General features: G+C 49.4%; 1 protein-coding gene and 1 non-coding gene across 2 annotated transcripts in view; both read left to right on the top strand.

Moving 5' to 3' along the window:
* The window catches only part of LOC144174722 (uncharacterized), a 98,527-nt gene that overhangs the window by 15,477 nt on the left and 65,550 nt on the right, over positions 1 to 17,500 (top strand). Inside the window, exons 2-3 of the mRNA XM_077703552.1 lie at positions 14,726 to 15,017; positions 15,857 to 16,178. Coding sequence (XP_077559678.1) covers positions 14,726 to 15,017; positions 15,857 to 16,178 — 614 coding nt within the window. The remainder of the gene's footprint in view (positions 1 to 14,725; positions 15,018 to 15,856; positions 16,179 to 17,500) is intronic.
* Trnat-cgu (transfer RNA threonine (anticodon CGU)) lies at positions 10,070 to 10,142 on the top strand. Its single transcript has one exon. It is a non-coding gene; the product is annotated as a tRNA-Thr (tRNA).

The raw sequence follows: 17,500 nt of genomic DNA on the forward strand, positions 1-17,500 counted from the left end.
GCGTTTAGCGGGGCCCTGGTGTTAAAGGAGCCATGAAGAGAAAATACAACTTCGTTTAATTTGAAAGAACTAGGATTCGGTATCTCACTCAGCTACATTAGAGCCACAAAAGATGTTTTTTAACGAATAAAAACCAAGAAGTATTTAAAAACTTTCAAATTTTGCGCCACAGTGACGTGTTATGAGCAAGAATGACGTCATACGGGAAAATATAATTTTCAGTGCGTTAACTGCACGTTAGCATTCAAGTGATGCGGTCAAATGGGACTAGAGGCCCCATTACAGACGTCCAGTCATGTGTCGTCGCGACAGGTGAGTTAGGCGGCCGCCAATCACACAAACAAGGTTCCGTGACGTCATAGAAAAGTTGCGGGGAAATTGGCTAAGGGGTCGCGACTGCTTCGCACGTTTTGTTTAATATCTCCGTTATTTGTTCCAAGATTGCGATGATATTGGTATCATTGTTATCGGGACTAAGCAGTCTTTCTAGTAAACCCAACTTGTTCTTTGTCTTCATGGCTCCTTTAACAAAGTTGTAACGTCGTCACGCTACTCCGCCAGCTGTCGCTCCACCGGAAACAGAACTAACTATGCGTTTCCGGTGGAGCGACAGTACCAGGGGACGGACACTTCGGATAGTTTCGGTATCGCAAAATAAAGTGCCTCCATGACGCTGGTAGCCAAGCGAAAATTCAGCAACTTTTGCATATGTAGCTTTATCTTTTCAACATACGCAGCAATAAAGTAAAGTGATTCCATTATGTGTAGAAATAAAATGTGTTCTTGGCTGTTTCCTTTTTTGGCGCCATATTTATTTATTTAGTCGCTTCATTCGTTGAGCCGACGGGTGGCGCTTTCGCTCTTATCACAATCTGGAACACAATCTGAAAAGCGAAATGCAAGCGGTGTTTGTTCACGCTTGCGGCATATAAAGACAGTCGCGCTCGTCCAGCCCATAGCAGACGCATGGCGTTTCCTTCTCGCGCATCGACGAAAGCGTTGCCATAGCAGCTTCAGTGATTTTTTTGTTGTTTTTTGGTTTGACAGTTTGGCCTACCAAGCACCAGGGGACAAATTGGCGCTAGTGGCGCAATTATCGGTTACCTGGGGGGGGGGGTATACCAGCTGACCTAGCCGTGACAGTATCTTTAGGTCTTGGATTAGGTTCAGCATAGGCCATGCTAGATGTGACGAATGATGGCTGCGCTGGCTCACCCAACACAGTAGCACAATTTGGGACGGTGGACGTTATAAGGAAATGTCCTGCGCTTCCTTAAAGCCGGCATTCGTACCCGTTCATACACATTCCTGATGAGTGGTGAGTACAAGAAAAAATTACTCCCACCTCCCCTCGCGGGAACCCCTGTGTAGATGCGACGCATAGGGGGTTCCGTTGTTGCTTCGGTTAGGTTGATTCTCTCATCGCGTGAAACGTGCCGTGAACCCCCTGCCGCGGCTATGACGCAACGTGGCGCGGCTATGACGCAACAAAATCCAACACAATCCACTCCAATCCAATCCAAATCCAATCCAAGCCAAGTCAATCGAATCCAATCCAATGCCCCTCGCGAGAGAGTGTTCGCTATCGGAGAGGAGAGGGGGTGAGCGGCGGAGAGCGCAGCTCGCGCTGCGAGGAGAATGGGGGAGGGGTGTGGACGGACAACGACAACGCCGTATGGAGGGACAAAGCGAGGGAATGAGATGCCGTCGCATCTAAAATGTTTATGGGAACCATCTTATGCCGCGTAAATCAGCTGGGGAAACATTGCAATGTGCTGGCCTGTGCTTCTGCTTCCTCGGTCATTGTCGGCCTGCACTGTGGGAAACATGATTAGTAGAGTCGAGTTCACCCTGCTGCTAGGCGGTTGCATGGATCGCTACGAAATTAGAAAAAAATATCCGAAGGCATTAGAGCACTTTCTTGTAGGTTACGAATTCAAAAGCTTTATTGTCTGGTTGAACGTTTGAGACGGCTTGCTTCCTCCTCGCTTTGTGGAGGAATTGCTGGGTCAATTTTCCCCCTGCCCGTTGCACCTCTGCTTGTTCCTACAGCCGTTTGAGGGGCTCAGTGGCTAAGGCGTTGCGCTGCTGAGCACGAGGTCGCGGGTTCGATTCCCGGCCGCGGCGGCCGCTTTTCTGATGGAGGCGAAAAGCAAAAACGCCCGTGTGTACGAGATTTCGGCGCACGATAAAGATCCCCAGGTGGTCAAAATTAATCCGGAGCCCTCCACTACGGCGCGCCTCATCGCCTGCGTTGCGTCGGCGCGTTAAACCCCACAATCAATCAATCAACAGCCGTTTGAGGGAAGAGTTGACGACGAAGGTGGACTTTTCTGCTTGTCTGCTGGCTCGTTTGGCTGCGTCTTTTGCTTTCTTTTTCTTCATCTGCAGTTCTTTTCTTCTGGCGTGGACAGCCACCTTTTGCTATACCGCCGAGCTTTAGTTCGCGCTATGGAACGCTTACGCCGGCTTTTAATTTTTTGTTTTTTATTTTTACAGCGGAGCTGTTTAAGCTTGAGCTCGGTCCGGTGGCGTTAGCAAAAAAAATACAAAGAAAGAAAAAACTGCGCCGCCTGTAAAAGGGACACTGAAGTTAATTTATCAAGCAACTGTTTTTGCTTGCACTGCGTATAGGCTGACTCGAATAAACAAACTTTTCATTGTTTATCACGGCGATAAGACGGTATTTATTTTATAAAGCCGGAAAGAAGAAAAACTATTATGCGCGGGTTGAGATAGCCGCACTAACTAACAGCAGTGACGTCAATACAAGGTGCTACGTGATTGGACGATGTCTAAGATTAGAATTCAAACCAGTTTTGGTGTTGGTTCTGTAAAACAACATTCTTGCCATTCGGCGTTATCGTTGGATTGACATTCTCGGTATCTCAATAATCGCCATACCGCACTTTTGCCATGTGGCCGGCTGTAAAATGCGTCAAATAAGCCTACCAGCACGGCTTGTAATCGTAACAATCACTAGCCGAGGCGTATGCAGTGGATGAACGCCCTCCGCGTCACCGCAGACGCTCAAATGCCATGCGGTTTTCCCTCGTATTTGGATCTTGTCTGGCTCGTGCCTGTATCGTAAGAGGCGTGTTCGCACCAGGGCAAGGGTCGGCTGATTCGGGACTGTTCCCGCAAGCAGGCGGTGCTTATGGCAACACCACGCCAACGAGAACTCGCCAACGTGTCAGTGTCAGTATGCACGCGTTCTGCGAACTCGTTCGTGAGCAGTGAACGTTACAGCGCAAAACTGGTGAATTCAGTATAGAAAACATTGTCCCAAAACACATAATTAAAAAAAAAGCACTGCCACTCAATTTAATGCACTCATATGCACTCAACTTTAAAAAAATGCACTATCGGGGATTCGAACTTCCGACTTCCTAGTGTCCCAGACCATGCGGCCATAAGCCAGCGTTGGCAGGGCGGAAATATGAATTGTACACAATGTATATAGCCTGCTTACATTTTTATTTAGTTTTATCATTTCAAGCAGCTTCGATGATTATTTCTTTCGTAGCGCTCGTGCAGTAAGCGTCCCCCAAATTCCCACGATATCTCATGTCTAGCGACTACATTCCTTAGACGCAAAAGCGTTCGCAGATGCGTGGTCGTGCTGCTGAGCGCCGTGCTAGTTCACGCAGAGCAGAAAGCGCTTCCCGTACCCTGCTTTTGCGCTGTACGATAACTGTATCGGTTGATTTTAATTCCTTATAATAGTACTTATATTAATCGACCAAATTTAGGGGAAATCCCCAAGGTGGAGTAAGTTTCTGCGAATTAAAGTTTGACATCCACCTAAATGCAGCCATACGGCTACAAAGGAAAGCTAAACAGCTTTCTCAGAAAAATTCGTTCTGGTCCAGTGGTCCCGGGCTCGAATCCTGGACCAGGACGAATTTTTCGTCAACTGCGAAGTTTCTGAGAAAGCTGTATAGCTTTCCTTTGTAGCCGTAAGGCTGCATTTAGGTGGATATCAAACTTTCATTCGCAGTACTTATACGTATTAACTTCGCTGACTCTTCTCCCGCCTTCAATTGGCCTTAGATTTTTCTACTAGCGTACCAGTCAGCGAAGCGTCGTCGTGGAGCGACTTGGACTTAGAGCTTGACACAGCCTACAAACTAACAAACGAAAGGCACATTCTTCTAGGCACAAATGTGTTATGGCCTATAGCCTCAAGTGAGCGAACGAATTGCGACGACCCGTCGGCTACCGGCCGACTGATTCTGTCGGAGGGTCGGCGAGCCGCGCAGTAGCGCAGTCAAGCGAAGTCATCTTGTTTTGATGTCATGCGAAACGTCATAAGAAATCGGCAAGGAGGACAGCATTTTCGAATTGATTTTGCTACCGAATAAAGTCGCGCAAACGTAGCGAGAGCGGTCGAAACATGGCCTAGAGACTCCAGTGTGAGCACAAGTGGCGAATGCGCATGCGCACCCCTTACTATAGCATTTTAAATGTGATAGTCTTTCTTAAGCTACTAAACACACACACACACACACACACACACACACACACACACACACACACACACACGCACGCACGCACGCACGCACGCACGCGCACGCACACACACACACACGCACGCACGCACGCACGCACACACACACACACACACACACACGCACACGCACACGCACGCACGCACGCACGCACACACACACACACACACACACACACACACACACACGCACGCACGCACGCACGCACGCACGCACGCACGCACGCGCACACACACACACACACACACACACACACACACACACACACACACACACAAATTGGCCGCGTATCTGCTCCTTTCGTTGCAAATGCCGTCAAAAGACAACAGTCTTTATCGGCTTTTGCGAAGTAAATTCCTCCCTTCGCTTTCCCGCTCACCTGTCATGTTGTTCCTCTTGCGTCGCGCTCCTCCCAAGGTAAAGACGCGAAAGGTTCGCTTAAATCATTTTAAACTGCCCGCGTTCCTCTGCTCCAAACCGTGTGTCTCGAAGCGAACGCTGCCGTACGGCGAAGACGCGCGTTAATCGAGGCGCCCTACTTCAACGTTTATAGAACCGCGTTTCCCTACTCCACGTGCGTTGCAAGCAGAACGTGGAGCCTATCTAGTGGAACCTTGCGTAACTGTTGCCGGTTGATTTTTTAAAATGGCGCCAGAAGCTATAGTAGCGCGGGCGACAGCAGGCGACGGCGGAGTGATTTCTTTTTCTGCAGTTGATGAAGTATTTAATTTCGCAAAAGTCAAGAATGTTTGATTTTTTATAAAGGAACACTGCAAATATCACTTCTGTATTGATTTGTTGTCTCATATTTGCGTTATGTCTTGTTCTTCTTCAACAATGTTGACAAGTATGAACATTACACCGGACATTGACGGGTAGATTTAGCTGTGACTATATAAGACTATTGCGCAGGCATTGTTGTGCTTTGGCCGGGTGGCTGAATCGAGTCACAGACAGACAGACGGACAGACAGACATACAGACAGACCAAAATTTCTGGGTTTAAGTAGCCCAAGAAAGACTATCGTCTTTAAAAAATACTTGCTTTGGTGGTGCAAGGCTGGAGAAACAGCGTAGCTGTGGGATCGACCTAGCTTCTTCCCCCCTCGGGATCCGCTGTCAGTGTGGGGGACCGACCGGAACGGCTTCGTAAAAATGCGGCTAAGCTTGGCCTCACCCCTCAACACTTAACACAGCCTAGCAAGAACATCGCAAAACCTAACAAAAATTAGCAAAACCCGGAAGAAGATAGACCCCCCAGTTCCGCTGTTTCTCCAGCCTTGCACAAGCTGCGCCATTTTTTTTCTCTCTATGGATTCTTTAGTGCTTTAATATGGCGCGCATGTATGTACGTTTTATTTTGATGTGTTAATTGAGTTCTCAATGCACTTTCGAAGACGGCGGTGGCAGTTACAGGAATTGATTTTGTTGGCGGTGGCTGGCAAGTAAAGATAAACGGGAATCTCCACTATCAAAGCTTCGCTGTAAGATGAGAAACAAAAAAGCCGCCCGCATCTTCCCACGGGGGGAACTCGAGTAAATGCGTCGCATCTACTCGAGTCAAGCAAAGCGTCACGTCAAGCGAACGCCAAGCAAAGACGCCCTTGACTGAATTCCGAACGCGCGCTTCGCCGCTTATATACGTTGAGGGGAGTGCGTAAGCCGGTCCCAGTCGACGACGTTGGCGTACTTGTAAAGCGGCGTGGACTCTAGGTGTTTGAGCCAAGCGCGGATGTTGCTTCGCCGGAGAACGGCACACCGGCTATATGCGCAGCGCGCCCGAAGGAGAGGAAACCGCGGAAGAGAGAGTACTGCACATGCGCCGGCCCCAGCGCGTCTGCCGCGGCTATGACGCAACGTGCCGCGGCTATGACGCAACACAATCCAACACAATCCACTTTAATCCAATCCAATCCAATCCAAATCCAAATCCAATCCAATCCAAGCCAAGCCAAGCCAATCCAATCGAATCCAATCCAACGCCCCTCGCGAGAGAGTGTTCGAATCCAATCCAATGCCCCTCGCGAGAGAGTGTTCGCTATCGACTCGACTCGACGCGCATGCGCAGTGAGCGTGCGGACTACGGACGCCAACGCGGGTGACATCGTGAGTTACTGAAATGCTCTGCATTTAAAAAAAAATGAGAAGGGGGAAGGCAGGGGTAGTTACAGGAGGAAATGAAACTTGCGGACTTTGGCTCGGCTGTAATGAGCTGTCGGATATCTTGCATATGCTGAGATCGGCGGCAGCAACCGAGAGATGCGGTCGGGCTGTGCTGAACAATTAAATTAATTCGGCCGGTGGTGATGTGGCTTAAAACTTGGAAACAGCCCAGACAGCAGTCAGTAAATGGGAGCCAACAAACTCCCCTTGTCCCCTCCCAAAAAGGAGGCTTCGGCGTCAATCGCTGTTTCTTTTCTGTTTTTGTTGTTGTTTTTTGTGTGTGAGCTGGGTACATCATGTTAACTTGATGTGCTGGGTACATCATGTACAACAATGTCAGTACAACATGTACATATGATCAGTACAACATGATGTACTGGGGACATGTACTGAGCTGGGTACATAATGTTAACAGCGTGTTTCGATAGCTCGTTCTGTTTGTAGCCTACTGCTGCGTGTTACACAAAACGGGAAGTCTTCGTAACGGCGAAGTCGCCGCTAGATTCAAGCTGTGTATATATGCAGTTATATTTCGCTACCACATGGGACTGTGACGGGATTGACACACTGGGAACGAGATGATGTGACTAGCATGCAGGCTTTTCGCCAATCGTGGAGTTCTTTGCCCGTGAAATATGTCAGAAGAAGGCATGCGAGCGTTAGCGAACGTTATTATTTTAGTCGAGAGCTCGACCGCGATGCTAAACCGGGCCGGCGGCGGCACGTGATCGCGTTGTTGATTCTCGCAGCACCTGTGTTACCACCGCGAAACGAAAGCGAAAGTGCGCGTGTTGACAAGCGTGACGGCAGCTGTCGGCTCGCTTGTCAGCCGACGGCTAGCGTCATACTTCGGGAGCGAAGAATTTTGTGTACTGCTGACGTGTTGCCGGGACGTCGAGAAATACAAAAATGTGCACGAGCGTTTTGGCTGCACCACTCGCAGAATATTGTGTGAAAGCAGCCTACTACAGTCCTGATTACAGAACGTTTTTCAATACACCCGGGTATTGAGAGAGAGAGAGAGAGAGAGAGAGAGAGAGAGAGAGAGAGAGAGAGAGAGAGAGAGAGTCAACTATTGTAATAGTCTCAGACTTTGATTGATTGATTTATTGATCGATTGATTGATTGATTGATTGATTGATTGATTGATTGATTGATTGATTGATTGATTGATTGATTGATTGATTGATTGATGCCCCAGAATGCACGGCGGGAGCGACTGTAACAACGCGCTCTGCAGCAGCATACATTCAGGCTTATGAAGGGTTTTGCAATACATTACTGCGGGCATGTGGGTATCAGAATAGTGGCTGCAACTGTTGAGTGGGCACTGGAGCTTAGGACGAACGTTTTTCTTTGAGGCCTTGCGACGTGATCCGGTAGCCGCAGCTTTAAGTACCATGCGTATACTTCTTCCGATCGGTATACCGGTTGACGACGTTTGAGCTCAAAGCGTGACGTTACGGCGCAACGGCCCAATTCAGTCTTACTACTAGATAACCTTCGAGTTGAACCTTATCGCGTGGCAAGCAACGTCCTAGTCATCATAGGCGTGCGCACAGGGGGGGCAGGGGGGGGGCGGCCGCCTCCCCTAATCATCTGAAGGGGGCGCCAAATTGGCCCATATTTTGCCAATGTAACACATTAAAGTAAAAATTTCTGCTCAGAAATAGATTTTGTATGTGTTGCAATTCCATCGCATTGAAATAAAAATTTTATAACCATCCCTCTTCGCACTGCGTTCGCACTGCGTTCATTGTACGACGAGCTGCGGGTGCCGGTTGACGACGTACAAGCTCAAACCAGGACATTAGGCCTAACGTCTCCTGCGCGTTAGCCTTTGCGCTGTGTAAGCGAGTTATGAACTTGAAATTACGGGAGGCTTTGCCGAGTCAACAGTTTTTGAGGAGGAGGAGGAGGAGGAGGAAGAAAAACTGTTTTGAGCCTGGTGATGAGGAGACTCATTCCAGGAGACCTTGGGGTGACCATGCTGTCGCAGCCCTGGATGTGCACCGGGAGTTGCTGGGCATCCAAGCCGGGCGCTGGTCGTCAGGTTCTCCCACAGCTCAGGGAGGGGAAGGGAAGTGGGTAAAGGTGGGAGGACGGAGTCATGTGCGCACCCTAAACTCATATGAAGCAGGTAACATGGGTTAGGGCAGAATTCGCGAACTCGGCTGACGTACGCTAATAGGGCTTTGGCACTAAAAGCGCGGCAAAAGTCGCCAAGTTCACGCGAAACCATTAAGGGTGACGGGGAAGCCGAAATGTTTGAACTTATTTTGTGTGCCCGCGTCGCGTGCGTGGTGCTTTAATATGACCGTTCGCTCCTGAATCCCGGCTGATATTCATGGGCTGGCTCGAGGCACGCCGAGGAAAATAGAAATGCGACCACTGGCTCAGTCACGGGACCACTATGGCCGGATCGGTCCACACGGAGTTATATAGTTCGGTCCTGCTGAAATTTGTGAAGGGGCCTCCAAGTCGTGTATATAGAGAGATTTGTCGAAATCATAAACGAATGCAACCGTGATGGTCCGGTCGCGGAATGTTCCCGATCGTAATGCATAAATGGCATGATTGCCGCATCGTTACAACAACTTGCGTCGTGATTTAGGTGATTCAAGGGCGACGGAAGGTGGGTGCAAAAGGGGCACTTGCCGACTCTTCCTCCCCCCAAACCACATCAGCACAATTGTCTTTTCGTCACCCTCTCTTTCCCATCAATACAATGGGTTTGCCCTTCGAAACAAGATCTTGGCGACAAAATCTTGCCACTCTCGACATGTCGTAGACAATCGAGTCACGGCCCGGGGGTTAAAAACAAGGTCCCCTTCACCCCGAGTAGTCTAAGTGGCGCTGGCTACCACCCCCAAGCACAGGAAACAAAAATACCTCAACATAAATACCCCAGAAAGTGGAGGGGAAAATCGCCCCGCCGGTAGCGTAGTGGTTATCGCACCAGACCGGTATTTTGGAGGTCGTGGGTTCGGATCCCACCTGACGGGCATTTTTTTTCTCCACTTGTTTTCTTTCTTTCCAAATTCTTTATCTGTTTCAATGACCTACCACATCCTCCCCTTTGCTTTCCGAGGTTTTCTTGACTGCCAACTCTTATTTCTGTGTTATTTTCAACGAGCCCCTCATTTCTTATTATGATTCGCTACATGCACAGCGAGGGCGTCTGTTCTGGCACTCTTGGTGCCATAGGAAGCTTAAGAGGCTTCCACGCTCGTCGACCACTCTTGACATGTTGTAGACGCTCGAGTCACGGCCCGCAGGTAAAACAGAAGGTCCCCTTCACCCCGAGTAGTCCGAGTGGCGCTGGCTACCACCCCAAAGCGCAGACAACAAATTCCTTAACATAAATACCCGAGAAAGTGGAGGGGAAAAACAGCACCGCCGGTAGCGTAGTGGTCATCGCACCAGACACGTATTCTGGAGGTCGTGGGTTTGGATCCCACCCGGCGGGGTTTTGTTTCTCCACTTTCTTCCTGTCTTTCCAAATTATTTATCTGTTTCAATGTCCTACCACATTCTCCCCTTTGCTTTCCGAGGTTTTCTTGACTGCCAACCCATATATATATATATATATATATATATATATATATATATATATATATATATATATATATATATATATATATATATATATATATATATATATATATATATCAGAAATGGGAAATGTGAATTAAGACAGAATAACGGTTGGCAGTCAAGAAAACCTCCGAAAGCAAAGGGGAGGGTATGGTAGGTCACTGAAACAGATAAAGAATTTGAAAAGAAAGTGGAGAAAAATTGCCCGCCAGGTGGGATCCAAACCCACGATATATATATATATATATATATATATATATATATATATATATATATATATATATATATATATATCTGTTTCAGTGACCTACCATACCCTCCCATTTGCTTTCGGAGGTTTTCTTGACTGCCAACCGTTATTCTGTCTTAATTCACATTTCCCATTTCTGATTCGCTATATATATATATATATACACATGAGCATGGCTCAGGGTACAGCACTCCCCTCGTATGCGGGTGGTGCCGGGTTCGAATCCTGGTACCGCCGGGCGTCCACCGGCTTCTTTAATTGGTGAGGCGTCTCTAATCGAGTGCGCACCCTTGAAGGATTAACGCCTGGAAAGCGGCCTTTACCCCCCTGGCCCTTGTCCATCTGGCGGTGCCCCCCGGCCTTCTACAACACCGCATTACCGGGGGTTGAAAGAGCCTGGTGGCATGTCCGTACAAATTGAGCGTCCGCCGTGGCTGCGGAAGTCACCATGTGCATTCGTATGCCTTGGTGGCGCCGTGCACCTACCGGTAAAATAGGTACAAGCGACTCCCCGGCCTGCGCTCCGCCCTTGTGTGGTACTACAACGCTTGGGAAGTTCAGTGTGCTTGTACGGGAAATCGCCCCTATGAAATGGGGTGGCTGCAAAAATGCAGCCGCATGCTGTACATGCTGGATCTCCGCTGTACTCTAAGCCATGCGGTTATATCTATCTCATGCTGTACATGCTGTACCTCTGAGCCATGCGGCTATATATATAAATAACCGATTCGTAAAAACCTCGTTTTATTGCTTACCGAGAAGAGTTTGGTGTTGGGCCTGTTGCTACATACTTTGAAGAACGGTGGAACCCATCCTTGGAGACGCGTACACGAGGACAGAGTAGGACAAAGTGATGAATATCAATGATTTCTTCTCCACTGTTAATCAGCACGCTTGGCTAAGCCGAGCTCGGCCTTGGGAAGGCTGCCACCGGACCACAACACCGACTCCGCTGAGTGCCTCTCGCAGGCACGTTTCACGCAAAACAAAAAGGGGGTTCCTGCAATAAATTCTAGAAACAGTGTCTTGAAGCAACGTAGCCGATTCAATCAAATGCGAGTCACAGTAGCGACTGAACGTGATTTTCGCGTTTCCGCAGCACGACCACAAATAAGCCAACTCGTTAAGGTCGTCAACGCACGTGAAACGCACGGCAAACACAAAGGCGAAGAGGCAGTGGAAGCTAAAAAAAATAAGCGTTCTTGCCCCAGCGACGCTGTTGCATAAGCGGAAGTTGCTAGGCAAGATATCCTCGATCCAGCGTCGGAAGTTACGAGCGGACGTACCGGCAGTACCGGCACGCAAGGCTGGCACCGGTTTCGAGGCTGTAGGAGGAAACAGGAAACAAGACGGCGACGACACACCTCAGTATGCGTGGTAGCCGGCCCGGCTGACGCTTAGATAGTCCAAAAATTGAACATCCCGTCCTAGCGTGTCCGAAATTTTGAGCTGCGTAATACGTTGAATGCATGAGGTATGTCCTGGTGCCGGGAAATAGTCTTAATAATCATGCATGTCAGAAAAAATTAGGCGACCGAAAAATCGGTAGTCAACTGCATTTATAAATCCAGGCTTCGGCAGCATCATGATGTACATGCGACTGTGGAGGCACCATTATCCTTCTCAAAAAATGTGAATTTCACCCTAACAATAGCGCTAAACAAAAAGCTTCGACCGAATTCGGATGGCGCTGCCTGCCTTGAAGGCGTATTCAGTTATGAAGTTGAATTGTAAAGGATTACGTATATTAGCATATTAGCTGAAGTTCGCTGACGGCGTCGTCTTTCTAAGTGATTGACGGATGGCGTCTAAAGATGGCTCATTTTTGTAAGGAAAGAGCAAATGTATCCTGCCGTCAATCTTTCTTTTGCATTCTGCACCATCGCGGTGGTTAGCAACGAGTTCCTCGTTTTCGTTCTGAAAAGACCCACCCACCGTCACCGGGAACAGTGGCCGAAGATAACCAACTGCGACAATCCACGGAATGAAATGAGCGGATGAACCAGCGATCTTGGGTATATTCACGTCATTTGGCTATGCAGCGTGAAAACAAGAAAACAAACACCGGGAATTAAAATTAGTGACCCCTTCTAGTAGAAGAGGGCAGCGCCCCAAGTAGCACCATTGCCCTCACTTGCCGCCCAACAACGCCCTTGGAATATCTCAGGGAGAGAACTGCCGATGCCCTCACACCAGTGATATCTCGTATAATAGGGAGAAAAATTCCCGTTTCTAAGTTCAGAAATTACCTATTTTGTAGCGTCCCCCCCCCCCCCCCCCCCCTTTCAGGTTTCTCAAGAATTCCCTGCAAATTTGTCTTGTGCAGCTGATAGACCTTTACGTGGATTCCTGTTTGGTTTTGGCCGTTAGCCAGCGCCATGTATGTCTACTTCCGGACGCAGACGCCATTCAGATTGATTGATTGATTTAACAACTTTTTATTTGCCTAGATTTATCGCTTAGCCGTCGGTCAGGAGTCCTTGGTCCCTGGCGGCGGTCGTGGCCATCTGGACCCATATATCTGACGCCCAGCGGCATTTGACTATGCATTTCACTTTTTGTATCAAACAGCATGCTTATTTTTCATGCTAAAGCTCTAAGTTAACACTGCCCGTATGAAGAGGAACGAGACATTGTTAAGTAATTAAGGTAATTTTAGCTCAGCGTTGGGACTGCTGGCGCCATCTCTTGCTGAAAGCACGCGGACTAAGGCGCACCCGAAATGCTTTCTTTCGTACATATATTGCGCAGTAATACATGCAAACAGGCTTCAACCCTTCAGTAGCCGCCACTTCACGCTTTACTAGCTCTTTTTGATGGAGTATTCTTTCCTCTGTTTCCTCCTGTTTTACGAACTGGATTGGAAAAGGGTCTCGGATGCTTTTGGGCTGCGGGAATACGACTTCGGATATTTGAACATAAGTCCGACGAAGTGTTAAGAGAACTTTTGAAAAGAAAGCAAAGTAAGAAATTATGCGAGGACCGGTTTATTGACATTATTTTTCCTGATCACTCCACGACTCCTGAAATTCCCTGGGTATAATAAAAGTTCCATTTTCACCTTTTGACCAAAATTACAGCCGAAAATTCACCGAAAAAATGGCAGCATCTCCACTCCGTAGATGATGGCGAGGGTTCGGAGTACGGGGACTCGAAATGACATCCAAGTTGCGCCCCGAGTGACATCCGATTTGCGCCCCGACCGTCATTCGATTTGAGCCGTGAGTTGCACTTTGATTATTCCCTAAATGAAACTGCAGCTCACAGCTCAAATCGAATTTCGCTTGATTTTCGCTTGATGGTGTGCGCACGGATGGACGCGGACGGACATTGGGAGGTCCTAAGGTACTCCGCACCGTTACAGGCGAGGGAGTAAGCCGTTTGACTCTCCGGTACTAACCCACGGTCGTAGCCCAATCGGTAAGACGACTGACGCAAACTCTGTCTGGTCTACCAGACACAGGTTCGAATCCTGCCGGTGTCTGTGTGATTTTTTGCAATTGTAAATGCTATGCGCACGGACACGGACGGACATTGTGCGGTCCTAAGGTGCTCCGCACCTAAAAGGGAAAATTCTCCGCACGAAACATCGATGCCCCTGCACCGCACTCCTTTTTCCGGTTTTCCTGCATCTTCAGCGCCCTCTTCCATTAGGCCTCCCACGGACTGATGCAACCGTTCTTTGTCGTCTCTGGCTTGGAGTCGTCTTCACAAATGCTTACTCCCATTTGATTGGAATGGCAAGCAGTGAGGCGTGTGAAGTCTGTGACGCACCGGAGACCATGCGCCATCTTCTATGCGGATGTCCACGTTTTTCATCGGCAAGAAGGCAACTCTCTTCAACTTTACGGTAGCTCGATTCTCGGCGGCCGTTTTCTGAGGAGGAAATCCTGGGACACTGGCTTTCACCGTCATCTACGCACAAGGCGACAAAAGCGCTCCTGTGCTTCCTAAAAACAACGAACTTGCACAGAAGACTGTAGCACAAAAGACTACTCTCTATGAAGTCAATGAACTGTATCGTCTATAGTGTAGTGACGATGGCTTCACCTTTTTGCGCACTGTCCATACCTTCCCCTTCTTTTGCTGTTTTCAGCTTTTTTCCAATTGTTCCCCTTCACCACGTGTAGGATAGCAAACTAAGCCACAGCCTGGTGGACATTACTGCCCTTCCTTTACCTTTATTCATTCCTTCCTGCGCGCAGCTTGCGGCGGGGCCCCGGCACCAACGCGCACGACCCGAGCGGCTACACGTCGCTGCACCATTCTGCGCTCAACGGGCACCGGGAGATCGTGGCCCTGCTGCTGGACCACGAAGCGTCGGCGAACGCCGTGGACGGCCGCGGCTGCACCCCGCTGCACCTGGCCGCCTGGACGGGAAACACGGAAGTGGTGCGGCTGCTCCTGGAGCGCGGACCTTCCCTGGCCGACGCCAACCACGTCAACCAGGAGCGGGAGACCGCGCTTCACTTCGCCGCACAGTACGGACACGCGCAGGTGCGTGCCTTCTTTTTAGAGCGATAGCTCTACTACTCCGGGTGTAGACCAAGAAAACGCCTTGTTCCGTGCTCAGCCGAGGTCACGCTGGGATGCAGCTAGCTCCTCTGGCGGTTGCGAAGTGAAAACGAACAGCGGCTCAAAGCCAGTCTTTCGTGCCGCCACCGCCAGAGGCTGCATCCAAGCGTACTGCGCGTTCGCACCGAGCAGCGTCTGTGTTGTCTGCAGTGCGATTGCAGATGCTGTAGTTATTGTTACAAAAGCGGCACTCTTTGCAAGACAATAGTCTCGCCCTGGCCTAAACCAAGACATGAAATGAAGCCGAATCTCTGCAAATGAATGACCTCTCCTTAAAATTGAGCTCATCATCGTCGTCATCATCAGCCCAGTTGTGTCCACTGCAGGACGAAGGCCTCTTTCGAAAATCTCCAGCCACGTTTATCGAGGGCAAGCTGAGTCCACCCTTCGCCCTTGAAGTTTCGTAGTTCGCCCCTCCATCGAGTCCTAATCGCGTTTGCAGCCTATTGGCGGCCACTCCGTTAAACGGGTAGCCCACCTGTTGCCCCTCATGCACATGACATGTCCCATTGAGTTTACCGAGCTGCTTTAGCCTCGTTCAACCACTACACATTTTACGCGAAAGCATAGGTGGCTTATGGAGCGAGCCATCTATGCTTTCAGAAGGTGTTTCAGGCCAGCACGCACTGATGTACTGTACGAAAATTGGTGTTCGGGAGGGGGAGGACCGTTGTGCGCTGTGGCTTTAAGAATGGTCGACTGTGTTGCTGTATCCGTATCACCCCGTAACGGAACCTCGTCATCACATGCCCCCTCTGTAGGTGGTTGCGTTGCTCCTGGCCCACGGGGCCGAGCCCGGGCTGCGCAACGTGCGTGGCGAGAGCCCCCTGGACCTGGCCGCCCAGTACGGCCGGCTGGACAGCGTGGCGCTGCTGGCGGGCGCCCAGGCGCACTCGGTGCAGCGGTTGGCCACCGCCCACCACTCGCCGCTGCACCTGGCCGCGCGGAATGGCCACCGGCAGGTGGTGCGCCTCTTGCTCGACCGGGGATTCCCTGTCAACTGCCGCACGGACACCGGCACCGCCCTGCACGAGGCGGCCACCTTCGGAAAGCTCGACGTCGTCCGCCTGCTCCTCGACTACGGTAGGCCGCCCGTTGATGTCTTCTGGGTGCCCGTTTGAGGTCTTGGCTTTTAAAGCGAAAGCTTTCTGGGTGGGACTGATGGCGTCCTGTCAAAAAACTCGCGCATTTCCCCGTAGACCGGTTGGTCGACCGAAAAGCTCTGATAAGATCTCTGGACACGCGACGCGTGCGTGGCACCGGGCGTCCCCTGTGTCATAACGGTTGCTTGAAAATCGCGAAAAAGGAACGGTTCTAGTTAAGACAACGCACGCATGGATCATGAAGAAGGAGTACTACAGTATGCATGCCTTTATCTCATAAACCATGTATCGGTACGGTATCCATTCAGATGGCTCACAGAAGCGCTTATTTAGTGAGCGAAAAGATCGCCGCATGGGTTAAACGTCCTTAGTTTGCGATTTGGCTCTTTGAAGTCATCATAACGGAAATTAGCGCTTCAAGAAACAATCCACACGACAGAAAACGAACAGGACGGGCGTTACTTCGAAGGTTGGTCTTTGAAGGTTCGACGATTAGATTGGGTTCACTTTCAGCGAAGGTTGGAAAGCGCACTTCTAGCTTTCGCGCTTCTCTCAACTTGCTTTGGGAAGGGATGCTAAATTTTTTGTAAGTATATGGGTGCTGCCATCTTTAGTCATACGTACAGTGACATCGCAATCCTTCGGTACGATCCGTATATGACACTTCAGTGCTCACCTTTCGTTAATTTTTTAGGGGGGAACACGAGCGTCTATGTTATTTCTTTCTCCCACTTTTACATAAATGCACCTCCATGGGGTGTGTTGCATAAAAGGTGCGTAAGAAAGCAAGAATTCGGGTGTCGCCACACGCTGTCATTGCAAAAGGTGAGTTCTCACGTGTTGGTCGAAACGTGATGGGTACATGATGGAGGCAGATTTCATATGAAAAGCGGAGATTTCGACGACGCGCGGTCCGTTTGGCTATTTTGCTTCGCGATACGCCGCGTATCGAAGCCCGAAATCATTTCCCAGCCACCCGTGTTGGCGCCGTCCGTTCCGCAAGACACATGTGAAGGATCTGTAAAGGGTACTTCACTGCAAATACATTGACGATGAGGAGAAGTCAACTTCATGGCGGTCACGATGGATCTGAGCGTAAACCAACAGAACATTTTATAACGGCATTATTGAGGGAATGGAAAGAACACGTCAAACCAGACAGCGTGTTTCTCTTTGTTTTTGCTTCCTTTTGTAAATCGGGTGAGGGCGCTGTATTAGGTAGACCTGGCGGATATTTTATTTCATTTTCAGTTTTATTCTATTTACAATATTATTTCTTTTGGTGCTACGGACCATGGTTGA

The sequence above is a fragment of the Haemaphysalis longicornis genome, unplaced genomic scaffold (genome assembly GCF_048455015.1).
Source record: "Haemaphysalis longicornis isolate Haplotype H1 unplaced genomic scaffold, Haemaphysalis longicornis Haplotype H1 scaffold_3, whole genome shotgun sequence".
Taxonomy (NCBI): domain Eukaryota; kingdom Metazoa; phylum Arthropoda; class Arachnida; order Ixodida; family Ixodidae; genus Haemaphysalis; species Haemaphysalis longicornis.